Below are 25,851 nucleotides of genomic sequence, written 5' to 3' on the forward strand. Positions count from 1 at the left end.
ATCCGCCGTTATTTCTGCGCGCGAGACATGATTCTTATATTTATTGTGATCTCTTCCGAGAGACCGCGATCTTCCCGTAAGATCCATTTCAACGGCAGGCAGCGCGCCTGCTATGGAACACGATCTTGCTCTAACGTCTTCCTGTCTTTGGTTTCAGGTACCTTCAGCACCCCTCGTCGCGTCAACGATCCGAAAAGCGAAAGGTGAGTCAATTATCGATATTAATTTGCGATATATATTGTATACAATACAATATTCGCCTGCGTCATTTATTGGTCAACAAAATTGAACTTATTTTCTGCCTCGGAAACGAAATCAGCTAATCTTTACTAATTTGGAATCTCTGAATCCCCCCCCGGATAGGTTAATGAAAATTTTTAATTAGTGCTAGTGTCGATGATATAGGGGGAATCTCCAAAAAAAAAACAGCTTTTTTTGCTATTTTTGGTTGACTGTATTTTTCAACGAAACATGATACATTATTCGGGAACGTCTCAGAAGAAACAACTTATATTTTCTACTTTATCAAGAAAAAATTCAAATTTTTGCAAATATAATGTTTGCATATATACTCCTGGGGTGAATTTTAATTTTATTTGCAGAGGCTTATGTACGCTTGTCCGCCTGTCTACATCAATCAGTCAAATATTAGTAAAGATTAGCTTGATTTTGTTTCCGAAGCATTTTCGTTGACCAGTGTGATTTATTCGCCCTGTTCGTCGAGTTTATGCCAGCGATCATTTAAGCAGACTATTTTAAAAAATACAAGGTAAATATAAGGTCATTAAATAAAGACGTTAGGAGAAAAAAACTAAAGTATAAAAATTTGAAACAGAAAGAGTACACCCGAGACAAGTGTCTGCGGCGATGACATTATTTACCGTAAACCTGCGCAAGCTATTATCACAGCTGCCGTCGCTGTCTTTTAAGAGTTCACCCTCTATCCGATACCTATACCGCCGTCCGTCGACGTCTAATTTTCCGAAACGAAACGTGCCGCGGTATTTGATCGGCGCTTCAAAGTGAACGGCTTCTCAGCGATTAGAAACAGTTGTACGTTTTATTAATTCGTAGAAACGCGTTCTCTGTATAGTTCGTCAGTCGCGTGAGAATTGATCCTATAGCTTTTCCGCTCGTTACACCGCCACCGAGGGCTCCATTCATGGCTCGCGGTTCATTCATCGCGTTTCACTGAGAGCCTTTTCTCTCTTTGGACGCGGTATCGTCGCCGTTTTCGTATGGTACGTTACCACACATCCATCCAGACTTAAGCCCTGGGCTCGGACCCAGACATAGTCCTGGCCTTCGGCATTTTTTCCCCCCACGCCCTTCTCTCTTTCTCCCTCTTCCAGCGTCTCTTTTTAATCCGAAACTGGCGGGAAATGATAGCGCCCTTGTCGCTAAGCCTTTTACGCCTCCCGCGCTTCTGTCAGCTTCCTGCCGGTGTTTCACGTGTCTCCGCTATAAAAGAGGAAACGGTCTGCTTTATCCCGCGATCTAGGGCTATCGCACACGTCCTCTCCGTGTATCTTTCTGCGAAATAAAGGGAGCCGCTCGCGTATCACGCAGACGAAAAGTATTGTAGTCGTGCCGATAATCGTAATGCTCGAAACGTGAAGCGAAATGCAAAGTGACGATTCTCTTTTCATGTCTTCAAGATTTGGAGATTGCTTACAAAAAATTAGGGTGGAATGTTTTCGTTGGTTATATATATGTATATGGAAGAGGAATTATTTATTAGAATTATTGAATTTTCTTCTTGCTCTAAATGTTTGCAACTTAATGATGTCAGCGCCTTCGAGTATTAGTTTTCGTGCTTTGGGTGGTCCTGCAGATTTAATTACACGTGCTAGACCCTCGATAGGAGCGAAGGGTGTAAAATAACGTGGGATATCTGAAACGCTGGTGGGTACAAAGAACTCGATATTTCTTGGGAACCACCACATCTATGCCCTTTGTCTCTAGTATGTAACACACGAAACGATCACTCATGTCGTTGTGCATTCGTGAAAGTGTACGTTCAAGATATGTACATGTATAATTGATTACCATGTCTCATTGATTATTATGTCACTTATGGTAAACCGACAAAAAACGCGTAAATATATTAATTTTTTTGCTAGATTTGACGATTAATAATTTTTATCGTTTACAAATTAACCGCGTAGATGTATCGGAGTTGTATAAGATACTTTTGCGATTCTATCTTGAGTATACTAAAGTGTAGATCACGAAAAGCTACTGTAATTAAGAAAGGACGTGGAAAGGCACCGGTTTTCTTTGTTGCCAGGCGAAGAATTTATTTTCTCTTGGTATGCTTGGCTTCTTTAAGGGCCTTTCTTGATGGTCCCAGCCATTTACCCCCCTCGTCTACTCGTCTACTCCCGCGACGGGTCCCGCGTTCCTCCTCCTCCTCCTCTTTCTTCTACGTTCTACCGCCTCTATTTATCTTGGTATGAAGTATACGACCGAACAGAAAGTCTACTTCTAGTAGATGTAGAATGTAGAAACTTCGTAGAACACGTTCTACGTTTTACGACGCAGTATTTCGAATGGTTTGAATGTAATCTAACGGTCAAAATCTTAATGGTTAGATGCTGGAATTCGAATAGTCACCGGTATCCATTGTTCAATTTGGTTTTTTTTTTTAGTTAAGAGTTGTTTATACTGCCTTACAATACATATTAGTTTACATATTAGTAAATTGTAATTTTTACTGCTGTAATTAACATTGAATTATTCTAAACGTTGTATAAATGTGACTATTGTACAGAATGGTTCATCTCGATCTTTTCTTTATCGAAACATAGTTGCTAATTGAGGGAGGTTTGTGCATGAAAAATTATCTAGTATCTCATGATTTTAACTTCTCAAGTATAGTAAAATAATACCGAAAAGAATAGCTCTCCAGAACTAAGGACAATTCTATAAATAACAGTTTTATTTATTAACAATTAATATTAAAAATAAAAAAAGTTGTTTTTTAAAATTGTTTTTAAAAATGGTTTTTTAATTATAAAAGGCTTTTTAATAATAATAATTATTTTATTTATAGCTGGCACACTGGGACCTACTATAGGCGGTTTAAATTAGAGATTAGTAATATAAAGTAAATTAAATTTGTGAGCTAGTCTGGGGCGTTTAATACTCCACAGTGCCAGCTAAGGGTTATTATTAATTTATTATAAATTTTTGTATATATATAACAAATTATTATAATTTAAATATTTTATTATAATAAATTTATTATAAAATTTATATTAAATTAGATTATATAAGTAGATTAGAAAAATTAACTCTTCTTTTCTTCTTGGTTTTGAATGTAAATGATACCGATTAACGGATAGCAATGATTTCGTTATTTATGTAGATATCGCGAATTTTAGGCCAATATCGCTTTTTTTATCGAACAGTACCGCGTATTGTGTTCGTTCCCGACTGGACTGCGAGGAAGCAGCTGATTCTACGAGCGCCATTTTTGTCGCCCGCATTAAAGAGAAGGCGAACTTTAAACTTTATCTTGGTATTACGATAACCGAGTTGTTTGAACTGCGCCCTTCCCAGAGGAAGATCTATCGTGAAAACACACGATGTAGAAATGATAACGATGTTTGCGTATTCAAGCCAATCACAGAAATCAGAGAAGATCGAAACGGCCATGACGAAGACGATCGTGTCGGTTAACTAAGCGGCAAAGTCATTAAAAGAGAATCGTCAGCCGACTGATAAAAAGAGCAACAAAAAATTTGAAATTCTGTAATTAAATATCTTACGTAAATGCCCGTTGCCGTATAAAAAAACTTTAGAATAAAAATAAATAAATTTCTGCTTTTTAAAGCTTATTCGTTAGTCTGCAACTTGTGAGTGATTCTTTTTGGGCTGAATTGTTTTATTTAAAATAAATTTTACGAGGATTTAGGATTTTGCTCGGAATATTTGTTGAGCAATCGCTACATCATTTGAACAGTTGACTACTTGCTACATAAAACTTATATCAGGCTAGAATACCCTTTTCATATACACAAGGACCTGGAGAAGAGTTTTGAGATTTTCAGGAAACGCCTTCCGTTTCTTTGTGATACTATCCTCTTGAAAGCGCGGGAAGAAACTGGTATTGTCTGCAGGGATACCAACTTCAACGGTGCGTTGAAGATATTCGTTTTAAAGAGACCGCAGAAATCGTATTGAAGAGTCACATTTCGCGAAACTCCCAAAATCCTTAAGCCTCTAGCTCGTTTTTTTTTCATCGCCATCATCTTCACGAATCGCCAGCAAAAAAGACAACGCATCATTAGTTGGGGAGGAAGTTTATTGCTTTCCACCGCTTGATCCGCGACGAGAACCCGTATAAAGCCCTTAATTAAATCTCCAAAAGAGTCCCTTGTAATACCGCTGCTTCGTTACGTTCCGGTCATTGTCCTCGGTTATCTTCCTATTACTCACGTCGACGTCGCTCGAACGAGATGCCGTTGATAAGCCGGCGAAAGGGAGGGCGAAAAGTCGGAGACATCGGAGAGCCGCAAAGTGGATCCGCGGGAACTTGGAGACTCCCGTCCCGGGATGATACGTCCGGTTATCGGGTCCCGGGTATCTCGCGGCGCGCGGGAAGAAATTTACGGCGCGCATCTCGCGCGCGGCGAATGCAAATGCTCCCGCTTCTCCACGTCTCACGGTTCCCAGGGACCGTCGTTGTATCTTCGCCGAACGGCATTCCAAACGGCGAGGAACAACGCTCAACCATTGGCCGACGTTTCCCGCCAACACGTTCCGGTATGAGAACCAGTTTCGGCGCGTCGTCGTCGCGCCGAGGTAGTCTTCCTTAATCGCCATCGGTGCACCAACGCGCCAATACGTCCGTCCTTCTTCTCATTTCTTTCTCCTTTTCTCCCCCGTTCGTCCCGTTTCTTTTGAGCCCACCCTCTTGGACGGTCGTCTTACAAAGTTGCTTAAATTTCATTCGTTTACGAACTTTAGCATTTGTTTCTTACGCCATTTTCTAATTCTAATAATAGCAGCTGCAAAATGAAGGATCTATTCGAATGTGTGTGTGAATATTATATTTTTCTTGCCTGCAGAAATGTTGGCTAATATAAAATAGTCAATAGAGATATTGGTAGCAAAACTGTCCAATCAGGTAACTTCTTTTCTTTTTTCTTCGGAGTATATTTCAAAATATAAATTCTTTCTTATGTTATACTTTTCTTCCCGCAGTCTTTTCTTGAATATTTAAAGAAAAGATGCTATGGTAATAGGAAAGCATAATACAAACACAACACAACACAGGAAAGGGAGACAAATAAGAAGAAAATAGCGAGCACGTTTGAGATAACTGATGTTATTAAGAAATTATTACTTAATTATTACTGATCTTAATTGGTTTTTTCCAAATCGAAACATTATTGCATCGTTTACATAGACTATACATAAATAAACGGCAATTCGCGCCTTATACAACTTATAGTTGCCTGCTATCGTCGGTAGAATTCTACGATAGAAATGTAGCATAAATTAATTGGTTAATCCTGTTCGACAAAACAAAAAATTGGTTAATAAAACGGTTCACGACAAAACCGTTGATTTCTTGGCACATTTTCACATGTGGGAAGGAGGCGCGGGAATTCAGGCGCCGCCTTTACGATGGCTTGTGTTCGGCCACGCACCCACACGAGCGCGCGATAACGCGTTCTCGGATTCCGAAGGACCCAATTTTATTGTGCCCCTCTACACGAGAGAGACCTGTATTAGGATCGCGCCTTTATCGATACAACAAATACAATGCGTACACCCAAAGATATCCCGAAAGGAGGTCCCTGAAAGAAGCATTTTTTCGCAGCACGTTCCTAGCCGGGACGTTAGGCTGAATGGACCGCGATGCGTCGGCGCATTATTACAAACACGGGATGGATCGCAAAAGTTGCCGCGCGTTTTTCGGCCCTCTCGACAGATCGCATTCCCACCCTCCTCCTTCCCATTCCGCGCCTCGCTTTAATCACCCGTCTTTCTCCCGCGGCGGCGCGGCTCGCCCTTTTCTCGATCTAGTGACCGAGTCCCGTAGGGGGAGGGGGCGAGACTAGAGCACCGTCTTGGTTCTCAGGTAGGTGTGGGAAGGTGGCTACTCTCTGTGGTACCTGTGCGTCGATAGTATTCGTACTACCGTCTGTATAGACCGCGGTATAGGGGCCAGCTTGCTTGCCTGTCTAACTTGGACCCGCCGCAAGGACGACCCTAATACTATCGTGTGAGAGCTCGAGAGAAACAGAGAGGGACTTGCCTATGGCACACTGTCACAGTGGCAGGTCCCTTCCTTCCACCATCTTACCCATTTACCCATCCGTCTTTTTCCGCTCTGTGTGGTACCTGTTATTGTTGGTTTTGCACGGTTATTGATTCTGTATGTCTTGCATTTCTGCTGCGCATACGCCTCAACACTGTCGAGTCGACAGCTGATTTGTCTGTACTCACTGGATGGTTAGAGGGCCATCCAATGAGCATACCGCACATAGTTTTTAGGTAAAGAGCAAAACGTAAATCTCTCTCCGGGACGTTTCTGTCTTGGAATTTCTCGCATCTATCCTGTTTGTGACACAGTTCCTTCTTCGTTATTGTCTTCTGATACTTTTAATTAAAAACAAAAATTTTTGGGGGGATTAATTCGCACCAAGTAGTACTCGGAGTAATCCTAATATTATTAAAACATTCCTTTAAATCATTATACCTCGTTACATATAATAATTATACCAATGTATAACAATTATACTATTTTAAACGGAAAGACGCCCGAGCGGTGAGACTTCAAAGGGATCTTTTAAATATTTTTCGCGAGAGGGGGGAAAATATAAGAGGAAACTCTCGGTTCTGGAAAACATTGTGCCGGGACAGGCTCTTAGTCGGAGCTTCTTGTTACGCTTGAGTAAGCAGGTTGACATCCGCCTATAACATTTAGCGATGAAGTTCGAGAAGCGAGCTCGTTTCTCCCAGGATCGAGTAACCGACTTTTTTTTCTCCGCGTATACGTCTGTGTGTAACGTTTGTGCGTAACGTTGTGTGTTTTTTTTTTTTTCACGTGAATGTGTTTTCTTAGCGCCATAGTGTGAGATTCAGCTTCTATGAGTGCTGTAAAGGCTGTGTTCAAATATATGGGATGTTCTTTTAGGAAGTAATTATTCTCCCTTGCGAACGTCCCTTGAATTTGATAGAATCGAGAGGTGTAGGATCGATGCTCGAATCATCTTGAAGCCCGACGAAGATTCGCCCGTTCCCGTTTGCAAAATGACACTTCCGTCACCTGGAGAACCCGAAACCCCGGCGTTACAACGGGATCAACGCTTACGAAGACGAAGGCTTTTATTATACGGAAATACCGATTCACGGCCCTATCCAAAACTTGAAAAAGTCCGGAATTGAGTATTCCGATTTTAAATCTTCCCCCATCTCCGAGAGACCGGTCGGTCGCGGTCTTTTCGCTTTGCCGTTTATATTGTGGAATGAGGTTTTTACGAGAGATTTCCCGAAGTTTCTCGACCGACCCGAGTTTCGTTCCATTCCTGTTCTTTTTCTCGAATTTCTTAAGCAAGCCGCATACACTCGAGAATCTCAACGGAAGATGAACCGTGAGAGACGAGTTTGTCAGTGAGAGAGAGCTTGGCATCTATAGTCCTCGTACTTGTAGATGTAGCCCTCACACGAAATCCTTCGACCGTTCGCGATATATGTATGTGCGTGCGCGGTACGTGTGTCGGATCCCCGAGGGAGAAACCGGGCAAAAGAAACAGGGAGACAAGGGTGGAACCGCCACCGTTGTAATAGGCCTACCTGGTAGTGGCTTTTTAAATCGGTAGGAGAGTTTTAAAAATGGCCGCGAGTTCTCTCGTCCTTGTTAGGTGGTCAGGTTTCTCCGTCAGCTGTGCTAAGGAATGTCAGCTGATTTTAGGTTTTGGCGGGAAAACGGCGCGCCGAGAACCCCGTCGCAGTGACAGATAAATCGCGCGGGTCAACGCTCTCTCATCCGGGAAAATAATTTTTTCTCGGCGATTAAACGTTGATTATATACGCTCACCGTTCGCCAAGGCCGCGTTCTCTTTCACGGTAGCCAGGCAGTTAATTGCCGGCTCTTACGGCGCCAGAATACGTCCCGTGAATACCGCCCGTGATTTCGTCGGACATTTTCGGGGCTCGTCTGTTGTGTCGTGAGTTGCACTTATACGTCAATAATCTAAGTTCTTGCAATTAGTTTAACAATAAGACCGCAATACGCATATTAAATAAATAATTTAGTTTGTTTCACAGGCGACCGTGAGATAAACTTTGGAGCAATATCTTTATAGAGTCATCATTAGGTCGTCATTATTCTTCGACAGCTTCGAACTTCGAAACTTCGAAAAATATATTTGCGATTGCGACATATAAGCGACATAATTGCAACATTAGAAATTTTATTCGAATTTCGTCATATAATTTTATAAATCTTTGCCTATCGCGGTACTATTACTATTATATTAAATTAATAATTGTATAATTTTGATTGTACGAAGCTTCAATGGTTCGAGTATCGAAGTTTCGAAGATTCGAAGTTCGAATATCGGAACTTACGAAGCAAATCACCAGCCCTAGTCATCATACCTTTAAAATTTATTTCAGAAATAAAAATAGGTCAAATGAACTCGAATGAGATACGGCAGAGTTAAAAATATTCTCTCTGCTCCGCTTTGAATTTCGGAAATTTTCACGTTTAAATGATGGACCAGGCCACGTTAGGATTTTTAGCGTTCCGGTTATCATGCCGACCATCGCAGCCTGTTGGGCCGTAAGGGCTTACAGGCCCTCTGCCCAATACAATCGTTAATATCTACGTACTCTCTCTTTCTCGTTGTGAGAGCGCGGACGAAGGATTTCTACCCACATACCGACACGTTCGTGTAACTTCGGTTCCCATGATTCGGTTCCCGCCAAAAATTCGCTCGTCGTATGTTCACCGTGCTGAAATCCACAAAGAAATATGATAATACAATAATTGTATACGAAAAAATTTGCCGCCATCGTAAATGCAGCGTATTTACACTCATAGTTTGCCACGCTTGGCAAACTAGGGTAATATATCCAAAGTAATGAATATAAAGTGTGGTAAGAAAAATTTAGTGTGCATCTCAAAATATATATATTTTTTTTCAATTTTGTTATTATTGTTTAAAGAGACGAAAAGAAGAAGTTTTTATATAAAATAATGGTGTTAAATTATGGAACTTTTTCAAATATCCGAAATGTAACAATTCTAAAAGTTTCCATGAAGAGTATTCTGTAAATCTATATATATTAAAGGGCAATCTGCAAACCGTTAGCAAAAGAATAGACACTGTAAGGATGTAACGCTTAGCAACGAAAAATATCGCCATTTGAAGGTTGAGAGATTTTCCGTCCAAAAGTCTAAAGAATCAACTGTGTTGACCATTCCCTATGCCTGGTGTGCACTATGAATAATTCTTTTTTTCTATACTTAGAAAACCTTCTACCTTGCACACACACACACAAGCATATTGTTTGCCGTTTCTGCTGTAAAGCGTTTTTTTAGATAATGCATAACTTGTACTAAAATTTAATTGGGAATGCGAATTGGGAAGGGAGGAGACCATAACTACAAATTTTTTGTTAAGGATAAGAAGAATGAACTATGCGTCAGTTTTTCCGTTGAACCAATTTTTGGAAAAAAATAACTATGGTCTTCGTATATTTTTCCGATCTAGAACTCTGTCACACTCTCGGAAGTCTGTCAAGTCACATAAGACCTATTTTGATGAAAATTCAAAATTCCAACGTTGATATACATAAATAAGATTGTAGTTGCAACTATTTATTCACAGAAGTCGAGATGATATCTTTTACTTAATTGATGTCTCATTATTCTGAATTAATTAATTGATATGAGATCTCCATTTATCTTATTTCCTTCAAGTTTCGGAACTATGATTATTCGAAACTTCACATGTCCGTCAAAAACTTGGCTTGACTGGTTTTTTCCTCACGGCATATTTTAACATCCCAAAAAGCCATTGCTTATTGTGCGAAAAAAGAAGTAAGCCGCGACGGTACGGCGACGGCGGTCTCGTGGTGTGGTGCGTAAGTAACTGATATTTCAAGTTCGCCAACGAATCCTTTACCTTCGGAAGCATTTTGGAGCGGGAACGGGGCACCGAGAATCGAGAGTAACCGAAATTCGCCTTGGGGAGAACGCGATCCTACAAAAGACCGCCGGCTCTCTCTTCGATGTGTGAGAGCCAATTGAGAAGGGGGCCTTCTCGGGCGCGTTCTCAGCTGATGGCCCCACAAGGTCCCTCTCGGGGCCGTACGGTGAGGATCTCTTCGTCGGGGAAGAGGGTGTCGACGTCAGTACGTCCGGTGGAGGCTCGGCCACTACTGATGAGGCAATTTCGATGGTAGGCTGCGATGCACGGTGCATTCGCTCCTGCACGCCGCATAATTCCTGGTAGCTTTGGTGTACACACGCACGGTAACATTAACTCGTTTACATACTTTATCATTTTCTCCGTATAGCCGCGAGAGAACGTATCGGGAATACATAAATGAAGGAATTACGGCGGTATCTGTGTGGTTCTCCAATGCGATCGGCGTCTCGGAATGCGTTGGATGTACCGAAGCTACCGGATACTTCATTGATTAATTCACAACAAAGCGAAGTATGCGATTACCTATTTGATATCTTTCAACATTGTGGAAATATAAGCCGTAGCCCCGAACTTCTGCTTTTGATTTTGACAGTTTCTCTTAATCATTTTTTAAACCATCTTTTATAAATAAAAAAGTAATTATAATAATATTATATCAAATACTATTAAATAATAAAATCTATGTATTTCCTTGAATTTATAAATTCTTCCTAACAAAAATGCGTTTTAAATTTGTCAAAAAGAATCTGTCATTAAAATAAACGTTCAGTTTTTAAGGCTCGACAAGCGTCTTGACGAAAGGGAAAAGATCATGAAAGAGAATACAGTTGCCGTCAAGAAGGAAGAAAAACAGATATACCACATGGGTTCGAAACTTCAAGGAACATTTCTAAAAAAGATTTCACGAATGATATTTCACGACTCATGCGTGTATGGTGATTCAAAAATAATTTATTACGTAAAAACAAAATACGCGCGAATTTCTGTCATATCGACAAAACGAACGTTCCTCGATTTACCCGAGTGAGAGAACGCGCGATTTCGCAGACTCATTAAAAAGCCGCACTTGTAAGAGAAAAATAAAGAGAGAGAAAAATTCGGTGCCGGCGCGGATGTTCCGAATGAATACGCATCACGCGAATCGTTCCCGATTCTGCCGACCCAAAGATAATGGAACCTGCCATGCGCGTTTCGGCGTCGGACGTATTCCGCCTTTGTGAATCGAGAACGCGAATACGAGAGCCACCCCCTGCACACTTCCGGTGAATCAGGTACTCTCCCATATGCTCGTACGCGTTGCGTTACTCTCGGTTTCCGTTACGGCAGGTTAAAGGAAATACCCTTACCCGCACACACACACACACACACACACACATGCGCGCGCGCGCGCACACATACACATTCTTTTACGAAAACAAGAACGCGAAGGTGAACGTGAAATTTCCAACAATGCGGATTAACTTTAATCTCGGTTCAACTTACTTTTTATTTTTTTTCCTAACTGTTACAAAAAAGTAAGAAAAGGATAAAAAGTAAGTTAAACCGAGATTAAAGTTAATCCGCATTGGTAGAAATGGACAAGAATTCGATCCTATCTTTATGTTCTACTCTTGGAGATTAGTGGATTTAAGAAAGAAGGAAAGATAAACGCAATTAAAACAGCCAAAGTTTTGTTAGCTTAATACTTCGATTAAATAATTTGTAAAACATAAAATGTTTAATGTGAGAAGTTATTTAAAGATTAATTTTGTCAGACTATCTTCTATTCAGTTTCTAAATCAGTGATTATATACATTTTGCAGGTGTGTGCGAGTGATAGTATATTCACTGACAATATAATTATAGAGATATAAATTATAATTATAGACAAATTAATTAAGAAATGAATTAAGGCAATAAATATATCATACAGATTTTTTATTAGATATTGATATATTTATGAAACAAAATATACTATCATTAGAATGTTTATAAGCAGAGCTGATGACAGTTTGCATTGGGAACCAGTGACGATATAATCCGTTGAGCCCGTATGACCGATGCCTCCTATATCAACAGTATTAATCACTAAAACTGCCTACGTCCACTTGAGATTTTTATTTCTAAGAACGACTCTCTCCATAACGAACCACTTCAGCGAAGAGAGAATTAAAAGCCACTCTCGAGCTTTATCTATGAAAAATTTTTACTATAATATCAAGAGTCTCGAAAGTGACTCAAGTATAGATGTTGAGCTTAAACATTCTATTTTTAATCGCTAAAATTAATCCAGAAAGCATCGACAATATTTTACGTTAATGCAAAGCACCTTTTATAGATCGACAGGAATGTTCATTACTGAAAATTTATATCGCAGACGACTCGGGTGTTAAATTATGTACGCTATCGCTCAAAATGTTTATCGATATTAGTCCCTGAATGTATATGCTGAGTGCATCTATCGCTTCATGGATAGACAAATGTGCAGGTCAAATAAATCGCGGTCAAAACCAAACCGAATCAAATTAGTACGCTCTTCATAATATTATAGTGCACCTCGGCGTTTCTGATCTGATGTTTCTCGCTGGCGATGTTCTTCGCCATTCGATGACGGTTAAAAATTACATAACACTGTTTACATCTCGCTTTATCGCGCGTTTCTTTCTTCGTTCTCTTTCTTTCTTTCGTCGCTCCGGTATGCCGCCAGAGGAGAAGACCTCTTCTTTTTCTTTCCACTCTCTCTCTCTCTCTCTCTCTCTCTCGACTTGACCAACAACGTGGCGGGCCTCCGACCCAGCAACAGCGGCAAGTTCTCCAACGAACGCGCGGGAAATGCGCGCGAAGCGGTCCATCTCTACGGCGCATACCTCGCTTGGCTTCGGGCCATCGCTCGGCGCCGCGCCGCCCGCCGCCCGTGGAAGCGGTCGTTAAATAATCGCTAAGCGCTAATCCTATCTCGTCTAGCGCGAGAAACGAGTTCCTCTCCTCCCTCGCCGGCTCGCGATATCGAGGCTCGGCCTACCGCGTCTCACACGCCCGTTATCCGACCACCTTACGAGACGTACGTTAAGTCCCATCTACGTCTATCGTAACGCTTTAATCGTAGGCGATTGAGGTAAGGATAGAAGCTGTCGTAAACGTTATGTGTGTACATAAAATCGCAATGCGTTGTAAGTTATAAGTTGTGTTGCACAACAACAAATGGCGAAACAGAATGTCATCAGAAGAAGTAGAGCTGTTACGACGAGCGTTACGATTAACATTACGATAGATGTAGATCTTTACGGATTACCTTTACCTGTCCACTCCCGCTTGCGTATCCGCCTGCGCGATCCGCTATGCACGGAGTGTCGTTCCGAAAGCGCTTCGTCGTAAGAGATGCTGTGATGTATGAAAATAGACGGAGATACGGAGCAAAGTAGGATATCACTAAGGTAAAGGTACCAATACCCGGACACATATCTGTGTCTGGATACCTTTAAAAAAATATAAATTTATGAAAATAAACGTTTGGATATTATAATTAAAGTTTCAAACTACAAAAAAAAATACTTTTATTTTTTATTTTAATTCGCGTTATACTTATAAATAATAAAGGTGTCCGGATATAGGTACATGTCCGGGTATTGGTACCTTTACCTTACCAGACAATGAGACAATTCTGAGAAGCGATCGGTCAGACGGGAGATGGGACCGGAGGATAAAATGCATAAACGATCCTATATGCCATAATCGAAGGACACGAGGAAGAAATCCTGACGTTGATCGATTAGAAATGAAATGTAAAATTCATAAATATTACATTTGTTCCTATTGTTGGGCGGGATTGTCACGTTCATTCTTTGCTCACATTTTTCTACGACGACGAATACAATTGTAGTTCGTTACTTTTACGGCTTGTCAAGGTTTTTGTATAATTATGCGGATATGTCACGTATCAGGGAACTTTGTCCAAGATCGTAGGTGACCGAGGTTCAAGTAGAATGTTGAACGCTAGATTATCCGGGGTAAGTTTTACACGAAAGTGTTTTGACACTCCTGCCGCTGCGCTCGAGCGTTTTTTTTTATTCCTTCTTCACCGTGTAATCCTTGGAACGCGTCGATATTCGTCGATGCTCGAGATAGATATCTCGATATTCGATAGTCGAGAGCCATACAGTGTCAGTAATCGGGGGCGACTCGGGCGGCTATCGGAGCGTGAACTTCCGCAGGTTTTCCAAACGATTACACCTGTAGCTGCGGAGGGAGTCCGACACGAAGCACACCCCTATCGCTCGTTCCGCGCACATGCTGACGCGTATACGGCGTACGAGTCTCCTCCACTTCCTTCACTTGCTACGTCAACCGCGATTCCTTCTTCCGCGCACCTTCCATACCTTTTGCGTTTCCTGTATTCTCTACCACTGCACCAGCGAACTTACGCGCGAACAGTGCGTTCCAAATATTTAGATATTACCAGCATTTTAAATGTCGATTTGCAAGCGTTGACAGTTCTTCGATTATTAACCGTGTCCGCCATCCATGAATAGATCCTTTCGCAAGAGCTACTATATTTACTTACAGCTTGTTAAACAAATTTTTTTCGTGTAAAATCATAAGATCGTGGTTTAACGTATTAGAGAAATATGCGAAATTATTTTTTTAGGATGAAATTGAAAATAAATGACAGTAAGACCCGAAATCGTGTGGACCTTTGTCCACTTTTCGCATTTGTTTTCAAGTACATATTTGTTTAGAAGCATTTAGGACTTCCTTCTATGCTGACATTTAAAGAGCTATTCTATGCGGCATCGCGTGCGGCACCCGTGTCTTCTCTGGTGTAAAGATCCCGAGTTCACGGTCAGCGGGGACCGCCGTCACCGAAGTCCATTCCATCGCAAAGCGAACAGCGGTAGCGGTAAATTAACCGTCTTTGCTTTTCATCCCTACTCAGTCCGTTTCTCTTTCCCCTTTCCTCGCCCTCACCGTCCCTCGAGTCTTCTCCTCTTACCGTTCTTGTTTTTGAACGCCGCGCCGCGCCCTTTCTTTTCATCTTTTTCGCGTGTGTCTTTTCTTTCTTCTTCTTTCTCCTCCTCATCCTCCTTCTCTTCTTTCTCTTCTTCCTCTTCCTTCTTTATATCATGCCCCCTTACCCTCACCCCCCCATCCCCCGCCCCCGAACCAGACATGTATGGAGAGGAATGCAATTCCGTAGAGACGCAACACCGCCATTTCGCTGATGATGGTGCAACGGCCCTTTCGGTTGATGTCCGCCTTATATGCAATGGACTCGATTATACGTATTTATCATGTCTTCTGATTTTTCCTTAGGCAGAACGAAAAAAATTATCTTGGGTTGCGTTAAGACAGATCACGCTTGTCTAATTCGTATACGTTTCGTTTCTTCTTTTTGGTCCGTCGATCCTATCTCGGAACGCGAGTCTTTATTAAATTCCAACGTTGAATTTAATTGCGCTAGTCTTGACTTTATGATTACACATTAACGTTTATTATTTTCACCGCTCCTAATAGGCATCATATCTCTTCGTTTTAATATTGTTGAATTCAATGATATTGAAGACTCCAAAATAGAGTCTAATATTTTTATCGCCGATCATACCTGCGTATGTGTGCGATAATGCAGATAACAACAGTGTCAACGATTGTAACGTATCAGTTTCAAAGGTAAAGAGTTGAATTATCGGTTGGAGAATACGTTGAAGCGACGCCGACGTCGGCAACGGCAACGACGTCGACCTTTTTTTTTCGAATTTTGTTCCAACCGCCGGCGCCGTGGGTGGAACCAGGATGTGCTTCGTGTTGGACTCTCTCTAGGACTTTTACACTTATTATCCAGAGCGATCTTCGACAGAGATCCTTTTTGAAGTATATAACATCCGGTAATGGTCGTGGTCGGCTATCCGGTTCGCACATCTCTCTCTCTCTCTCTTTCTCCTTCTCCTTCTCCTTCTCAGAACCTCTTTGTTATCGAAAGGCGTGATAATTTGCAAGAAAAGGAAGCGTCTTGCGGGTTAACGTTTATTCAAACACGCGCATAAAAGCGTATTCGAATACATACAACAATGTTGTAAACAGGATCTGTAAGAAGAATCCGCGATATAAAGTCAGAGATTCTGTGTATATAATTGCAATCGATGATCTCGCGCGGGGGAATTACTCAAATGCAACATCTTAAAGATATATCGTTGATCGAGCATACAAATCAGGCTTTCGCGTATCCTATAACATAGAATATAATCGAGAGATTAAAATTCAAGAGTCGAAGGTCGACCATAATATATAATCGCTAGATATTATAGAAAGACTTTCTTACACGAAATTTGTACTATGATATACATTATATTAATATATTAATTTATTTTATATTTTTTCATATTAATGTTTAATTAGTTTGACACAAATAATGAAATATGCCTTTTAACGGTCGGGCTGGATCTTTGTGCTTAATAATATGTCTCAGTGGTCGAATTGGTTTAGACGCCCGCACGGAATGAGGGCGATCCAGATTCGGATCCTGGCTGGAGTATAATATTTTTCGCAATAAAATTCTTTACAGTTTGTTTCTAATAAGATGCTCATTGTTGCATCATTATTCTGTAAACGTAACGATGTCGTTAATTGCTTTGCGCAGCTTGTGCGGGTCTGTGGTATATTATATCTACGCAAGGTACGCAATGATGTCGTTAACGTTTGTAGAATAGGCCTCTTAATCACGTGTACTATTTTCGGCTTTGGCTTGAGACTGTGTTTCAACCGACATTACTCGGTGCGCAGTTTCCCGAGTTGGAAAAAGATGTATACGCAGAAATATTAAGAACAAAAATCCAGCCTGATCGTTAAAATGTGCATTTCAATATTTGTGTTACTTCATAAACGCGATTAAGTTCGCTTATTATTATTATTAATTAATTTTGATTTTTATGATTTAATTCCATTTCCAACGTTGAAGTCGAGTTGAAATAAGTATTGAACGATTTATTTTAACCCTTTGCGCCCCATGATGAGTCACTATTTCATCAAGAGACATGGCAGGTTTCGCGCCAAGTATAGTACGCAGCGAGAGACATTATTTTCGCTAGTGGCTCGATCTCTGCTTTCGAAACGGAAAAAAGAACCTTTGGTTCTTGATTTGTGAAACACTGGTGAGGTCTTTATTATTTTTTATTGTTTATTTTTTACTTTTTTTTTTTTAGTATTATTTTTGTATTTATTAGTATGTACGATAAATGTTCGTCTGTTTAAAAAACATTTCTTCTTATATTGGACTTCAAAGGGTTAACAGTAATGTTTTCTGCAGTTAACTCAAGCATTCCAGATACGCCTCTGTACGATTTCTACGAATTGATTGGCGCGACCCTGGAAGTTACGGTATACGATTCGTTGTGTGCTCAGATAAAGCAACCGTCACAGGAAGTTATGTCATAAAAATTCAAAATTGTTAGCGATAAGATTTCTGTCAAAACGTTTATTTGTAACGTTTTCCGTTTCCATATAATTTTCTGTGTTTCTTAATACGCAACTTTGAGCTTACCGGCATCATATTTTGGAAGCTATATGCATATATGCTTCGGTGATCGGTGAATCAAAAGTTTGAGCGATCAAACATTGCGATTTATCGACGCGCGATTAAGAAATGTGTTTAAAACAAGATAGTATGATTACAAAAGTAGCAAATAGCAATCTGGATGTGAATAGCATACTAAAGACATCTGACGATTTGCATTAGTCGTAGATAAGACACTTTTGAAATACAATGACTTTACAGCAATGATTTACAGTGTCATAAGAAAACATTTGTTTCCTTTTGTCACTTTACCTATTTTCGAAGATGAATTACAGTGAGTCGATTGAATTATACAAAATCGATAAATCACGCAATCGAATCATTCTCTTTATTCCGCATCTGCACGCGTATGCTCGCAAAAGTTAAAAGAAATTCACAAAGCAGCGTTATCACGTAATTTCCGTCTGTGAACCATTACGCGGTTAAGAGACATCAGAGAATGAAACCTAAGGAAACGTGTCTACCGGGACATTTTCCTCGAGGTTTGTTGCTATGCGAGGTGCCGGCGTTGGTCCAAGGGCAAGAAGAAGGCGAAGGAGGTAGATGCCGTTGTGGGATTATGCGGAGGGCAAAGGACGGAGGGGAACGAGAGAGTTCGCCATAGAGGCGTCGTCATCGGCAATGTCGATGACGGTTGGAACGTTGAGGATAGAAAAGGAGGAGGAGGAAGAGGAGGCAGTGAGGAGAACGGACTTAGGAAGAAGACGAAAGAGAAAGAGAGGAGAGGATAGGGGAGAGCCTCAAACGACTGGAAAGTACGGATACTCAAACGCGGCGGGGGTCGAGAAACAGAAACAAAGAATGAGATAGTCAACGAAGAGAAAAAGAGAGTATTTTATTGTATTATATTATTATGCAACTAATTGGAGATCGTCAAAAGACGAGAAGATGAAAACCGGAAAAAATGTTAAACTTCTTGAATTTCTTTAAAAAAGGAGTATTAATTTTGGATCTAGACTTATATCATTCGAATGACGATAACAATCAGGCGCGTAAACGTAAAATTAATATTATAGATATTTCATATCCCTGTCTTTTTCCTTATGACTACCTATATATACTGAATAGACGTTCGTTAAACGCGGATGCCTTTTGAATATCACCTACGCCGAGGGAAGACTGAAGGATTGAAGGTTGGAGGAGTGGCACTGTATGCATCCTTAACGACACGAACAAGACCAAAAGAAGAAGATGCTGTATAGATAGAGCCGGAAACCGAGCCGGGAATTCGTGACTTGTTCGATTCTAGCTATGGCGACCGTGCATTCCAAATTTCTCGGGAGAGATCAAATTTAAATCCTCCTCGCAGATTTCACACGGCGCCGACGTAACGGACATCGGACATCCGATCCCCGAGCGCCTCAGCCTCCAAATCTGAATCGGCGAGCCGCGCGACGGTCCTGTAGAACCGCCGATGACGAATTCGCTGGCGGATCGGATGTCGCTCGACGGATTATCGCTAGATATCAGCCGCGGAAAGGCGTCGGCGCGCGAAGGCACGCGGAATTTCGCCTGGCCGTCTCGCGCGTCTCGCCTCTCTCTGTGTTTACAAACAAGCGGTTTTACCCCTTCTCCATCTCCGTGACCGCCACTTCCCTCCGCATGCCCTTCTGGTCCTCCCTCCCGTCCTTCTCGCCGCTTCTTCGCAGCGCTTCCCCACGTTCCCCACCGACCCTCTCGTCGTGTTTCTCGTTTCTCTCCGCACGCCCTCGCCTCGCCCGTCGAGGCGAAAAAAAAGACCGCGAGTCTCTCCGTGTCGTTTCTCCCCACTCGCCCACTACCGTCGCGACCGTTGAGATTTAAATCCCTCTCCGGTGGCGGTCTGGCGGCAGTGGTGGTAGTAGAGAGGACGTGAACTCTTTACATGGCATGGGAACGCGAGCGTGACGGCGATGCTCAACCGCGAAATGAGGCTCCGTATCGGCGAGGCTCTCTTCAAAGATCTCTCGAAGAGGGCCCCAGCCGAGAGGCTCCACAGCCTCATTTTTCACCCATCTTATTTATCGGCGATCGATTTTTACGATCCCCGTTTTTATATTAGGGTAACTCGGGGGAATATGCCACACTTAAGAAAAATATGATTTTTTTCCCTATTTTTTTTTCTTTTTGAGGTATCTTTGCATACTGGTCTTCTTTTATCTGTTATTTATATATATAGTTTTAATGAAATATTTTGATTCTTTATTATTAAAAAGTGTTGCAAAAGTGTTGCAAAAGTGGCATATTACCCCCATGTGGGGGTAATATGCCACATATGCAAACATGTATAGTAATTTAACTTTAGAAGGGCATTGTCTAAAAACATGTAAAAGAATATTTTTATTACAATTTCAATAAAACACTAAGAAAATTCTAAAATGCACGTTGTCATACTTGTCATACTGTACTTACCCCATAAAGACTATAATAACTGACAGGAAGTAAGTAAAACTTGGGCAAAACGTCAGATATAATATTTTTAACAATTTCACAGTATTTACAACAACGCTCTTAGGCCCAGTTTCACACAAGTGTCGGTTAACTTTTAATCTTAGATCAACTCACTCTTCGTCTCTTTCTAAGACGGAGGCGAAGAGTGAGTTAATCTAAGATTAAAAGTTAACCGACACTTGTGTGAAACTGGACCTTAGCCGTAGCTTTGTTAAACATAACGAGTGGCATATTCCCCACACTGGCATATTCCCCCCAGTTACCCTAAGTATAATACCCGCCTGGGTTATCCCGATTCTATCAATCGTTATCTACTTTCAAGATAGACGTAAGATTGATTTTAAAAAAGCCGCGGCGCCAATGTTACTAGTCCTCCTGGAAAGTCGAGGACGTTTCGCTAGAGCGAATATTAAAACGTGATTGAGTGATTTTCCGACCTGCGAACGCCATTTTCCTTTTCATCTTGGGTGCAAGGTGGAAAGGCAATAGACGGAAATGCGACCGACTTTTCCCTTCTTTACATGATTTCTTCTACTCCCTCTCATGCGGTGTTCTCCGCCCTACGTTCTGTGTGATATCCCATCTTCACGTACCTGGCCTTTCTTATACTCTCTCGATTCACGCATCGTCATTCATAATCCAAGTGGCTTTTCGGCGCGTCGGTCCAAGAATTATACCTCACCGAAATCAGCGTGTAAAAATATTGTAACATTTATAATAATTTGACAAATATTAAGTGTAAAATTATTTTAGGGTAGTTCAATATGCTCCATAATTTATTAGAACATGTATATTTTGAAATTTATAGTCGAATTAGAATTACTTTTTTGCTATTACACACATGGATCTCTTATTTCTATACTAAGAAGATTAAAACAAAAAATTAAGATTTGATAAAATAAATCTTCTTTTATAAAATGCAAAAAGATATCTTCAAAACACCTCGGAAAAACTTGTTCCATTGTAATTTGTCAGTTAAGGAAAGATGTGTCTTTGTAAAAAATAAGAAAAAATAATAATAAAAGCAATAAAATTAATTTATTTCAAAGCTCAGAGACTTAAAAAGTTCAGATATTTTACTTTTCCAATTTTATATACATAATAAGAATGTTTATAGTTTCGAATTGATATTTAATTAATGAATGAATATCTGATATAATACTATCAGTACTACGTATTTCTAGCTATTGTGATAAATAAGGTGTAGGTAAAAAATCGAGAAAAAAATATTTCTTCAGCAAAAGTATACTAGCCGAACTTACTAGCTCGCAACTTACTTATAATTTTATGCATACGTGAACATCGATGCACGTTATCGTTATCGCGCGTCGAGTTTGTCGTGTAAACTCGGGCTCGATCGATCGGCTGGCGAATGTCCATTCTCGCGGTACTTAGGTACCCTATACTCTATCAAGTACCCACGTACGCCCCCATGAACTTTGTTTCCCCTCCCCCCCCCCCTGGTATAAGAGCCCCAGGGTATTCTTTGGCGCTCGCTAGCATGACAGAACATATACGGGTGCAGCTGTTACAGGACCGAGTTTCGCAGTTAATCAATAACGGGGTACGAGGCATCACCAGCGAATAGTAATGATTCACCAAAGTTCACCGACTTATCATCGTTATAATGAACATCTGGCTGTTCCCGTAGTTTCCGTTTCGTTCGCACTAGATCGATATGCGCACACGGCAAATGCGGAGCGCGACGCGCTTAGTTGTTGGTACTTTTGTTTTAAATCGCGCTCGATTTGGAAAATTCGCAAAAATTTTAAAACATTATTGATAAAGGACAGTGTTTACGAAATATTATTTGATGAAAAATTAAACGGATATTGCCATTAATCCCTCATGTATTTACTTCGTGTCAGATTATAGATAAGACTTTCGAATTTTATCCTGAATTATAGATCTGTGTGTGTGTGAAACGGGTTTTATAACGTACGCGGACATTGAACCGCTGTTTTATTCGGAAGAAAAGTCAAGTTACCAGTTTTGGCTGGTTAAGACTTCTGTTTTCTCCCATTTTGGATTATGTCAGAAGCAAGGAATCATATAAATTGGTAAAATACACCGGAAATGAATACCCCTAATAGAAATTTAGGAAATAACTAAACACTTCCGTATGGAATTCATTCCAAAAAGCTTCATATATAATAGGGGTATTCAAATAAGTTATAAAGTTTAACGGTTTGACAGGTTATGTCGGATTAAAGTCGAGTAAAAAGTTAATTAATTAACTTTGGGCGCGCTACTCTTTAAGGTTATGCAAAACACATAAGTGACTCATTAACCTATCACATTAATCTTTGGATTAAAAGTGTAAAAATTAACTTTTTACCCGACTTCAACCCGACATAACCTGTCAAACCGTTAAACTCTAACTTATTTGAATACCCCTATTACGTCCCTTTATTGCGTCAGTTTATTACGGTGTTCGTCAGCACTCTTCGACATGCAAAGTGAGCAACGCGCTCGCGTGGCACTCGGACAGCCAACTATTAATAATTATATGATTAAAATTATGTTAATATAATTAGGTTAATTAAAATAATTTTAATTATTTAATTATATGAGATTTTATTCAAAAGACTCAATCTGCATTTCCAACTGTGCCCAACGGTTTACTCCGATTTAAATCGGCGGCAATGAATGTCCGCGGCGTTGCAAAATTACGAAGCGAGGCACCGCACTCCTCAAGTCGGAGCAGAAAATCAAGCTCTCCTTTGTGTACGCATGTGTACTGACGGTACTACGTACGCATAATGCTTATAATTCACAACCGTCGCGTACCTGCTATCCTTTCGTCCCGAGTAACAATATTTTACCTATCGCGCGCGTGTGATGTGATTCGCTCGGATGACATATAGCTGCGTGTGCGTTCGTCGCATATGCGTGGCGGCGAACAATGGGCAATCAAGAGTGCTTTTTCAGAGTCAGGGGTTATACGAGCGTTTCGCCGCGCGCCCTGTGTGCGACGAAAGTATTTTCTGTCTCCTCTCGCATTTACGACACTGTCGCCCTTAACTTACCGTTGAACGCGGGGTTGCAATGGATATGCTATACGTTCCCGATAATTGAAGACCAGAGTTAAACAATTCAAGAACCGGACGATTATACTCACGCATCTTTAATATTCAGAATCCGTCGGAAAGAAAGAAAGCTTCGCATTGTACGATTTTTATTTAAAAAAAAATTTAGTTTCTTTATAAAATGTTCTTTATAAAATGTTAATTAATAAGATAAAGACGATATTAGATAATAAAAATCTAAATAAAATTATGCGATTCGTCACTTCTTTATTGTCCGACGGACAGTGCATATAGTGAATGAAAGGATTGAAGAGGGAAAGCATTGCAAGCACTACATTACGCATTCAACATCAGCTTAATAAAATATTTAAGATGGTAATTTTATATATATATATATATATATATATATATATATAGTTAGACGTTTGAATATGAATTATTTTTTCTCCGCTATTATATAAAAACTATTTCACGAGATTAATTCGCACGAAACATGCAATGCAAATTTTGGATATCTTTCTCTCTCGCGCGAATAAATAATATAAAATTTTAAATATTTTTTTATAAACATTTTCTTTCCCGCTATTTCAACGTGGTCGTTGGCGTTTCTTATTTCTCGATAGCTATATACCGCAGACAGGCTCATTACGTCGTTACGGTTGAGCGGAATGAGATGAGAGGCTAGAAGAAAAATACCTTTCCTTTTAGATTAATGCAGCGACGTACGACGATTAGTTTCGATCGATTATATAGCATCTGCCGAAACAAATTTCTTCGAGACATCTCGCAGCATTCGTAACTGATGGTGATATCTTTCTTTCTCTCTCTTTTTTCCTTCTCATCTCCATCGTTCCGCCGTACGCGCCACTGTCTCTCGTAGCATCCCCCGTAGGGGTTGAAATTTTCTCCTCCTCGAATGTCTTCCCCGTTCGTCGTTCTCCCTCGCCGTCTCGCTTCGACGTACGTGTACGGTATCGCGAATTCCGCTTACTTATGCGTTACATCTGCGATCAGCGGCGGCTGTGCACGTCGCGGAAGAATAGTGTAATCGGCCGGGGTGCCGTCTCTATAAGGGTGAGACACACACGGAGGAACAGATGACGATCCCGTTTAGGAAGCTGCGGAGACGTTCCCGCGTACGTCTGTAAACTTACGGTTACCGGGTCATCGTTGTCAGTGGTTCTTCGGTTGATGCCCCGTCGGTCGTTTTGCGAATAAAATCTGTTCAAGTTTCCGCGCAGCGCGAGTGAACCGTTAATTCGCGGTGCTCAAAGTTAATCGTGTGGAAATTCATGAAATTCGATTTTGTGTGAAACGCGCTTGCATAGAGCCCTCGTAATGTGGTGCGCGTATTAAAATAGTGTTTAATTAAATTTTGACCTAACGTGATACAATTTTAATAATAAAAATATATAATTAATGTATATAACTTCAATACAATTTTATTTTTTTGCCTGCTTGCACAGCTGGTATAATTTTCCAACCGCGAATCTTATAATTGCAATGTAATTCTGATTTAAGATTTACCTATCCCTTTTGATTCGCCATGGGGACTTTTGTCATCTATTTTATTTGCCATTCCTTGTGTTACATTTCGCGCGGCTGTGGATTCCGCTTTCGGGCCCAAGATACCCCGAAATCTTTCGTTTGAGAACCGCGTGACAGGTATTACGTAAGTGGCTTCCCGCCGGCGGGCCGTGCATCGATCGGAAACGACGCCGCGCCGCTACATGTGCCGCCGTGTGGTACACGTACGTATAGCGCGCGGCGAGAACGCGACCGGTGCGTATAGGGCCGCCTATACCTGTCAGCGGCACATACGTACGTCACACGCACGCAATTCTCTCGTATGTACGTGCGTGTGCGAGAACGCGACGGTCGTGCACTTAGCAGCACCCGTCTCGCACGCATTGACGGAGGGGGGTAGATACGGCGCTAAAGAGAGAACGAGAGAGAGAGAGGGAAAGGGGGGGAGGGAGACCGCGTGTCTCGTGCGGTGCGGTACACCGACACCCTTGGCACGCGCCAACCCTCACAATGGATACGGCCATCTGCACTCTTTCTCACAGAAAAATCAAAGTCGATGGGCAGCATTGCCGCCGCCGTCGCCACCGCGCCCCATCTCGCGACCGGTATTTGTCGATATTGGCCGGTACTTGATCACCCCGCCGTCATCATCCCGCATGTATTCGCACGCACACGTCCGTGTGAACATATAAATGTCCCCCGTATAAAATAGGAGATGCATCTCCGGGCGCATTCCTCCCCGTCTTCCCCGACAAACGAGTTACGAGGGGGGTCAATAGTCTGGAACGAATATCGATTATTGATGAGTAACACAGTTGGGTTGTTGATAAGAACGCGTTGGCAGCATCGCGGAAGATGCAGCTGCATATTTCGCGCTAATCGCAGCTTTTTACCAGCTCGATATATGAAGCTCTCGTTAATAGCATTTCTGAGGGGGTTGGAAGAGGCAAAACGAAATCAAACGGAACTTACTCTTGTGTATCTTCGAAAAGATTCTTTAATAAGAAACAATATAATGAGAATACGATTAGATAATATGGGCTACGAGTAATTAAATTAAGACTATATAAAGTTAAGGGAATTAAGAGCAAATGACTCGAGCTTGGCCACGAGACACGATTAAAATTGGAATGAGATAAATCAC

The 25,851-nt window shown here is 41.1% G+C and overlaps 1 protein-coding gene across 1 annotated transcript in view; it reads left to right on the top strand.

Annotated features, from left to right (window-relative positions):
* Window positions 1–25,851, top strand: part of LOC143895123 (uncharacterized) — a 52,207-nt gene that overhangs the window by 15,567 nt on the left and 10,789 nt on the right. Inside the window, exon 3 of the mRNA XM_077401980.1 lies at window positions 158–203. Coding sequence (XP_077258106.1) covers window positions 158–203 — 46 coding nt within the window. The remainder of the gene's footprint in view (window positions 1–157; window positions 204–25,851) is intronic.

Source organism: Temnothorax americanus, unplaced genomic scaffold (genome assembly GCF_048541705.1).
Source record: "Temnothorax americanus isolate GAGA-0224 unplaced genomic scaffold, ASM4854170v1 Scaffold15, whole genome shotgun sequence".
Classification (NCBI taxonomy): Eukaryota; Metazoa; Arthropoda; class Insecta; order Hymenoptera; family Formicidae; genus Temnothorax; species Temnothorax americanus.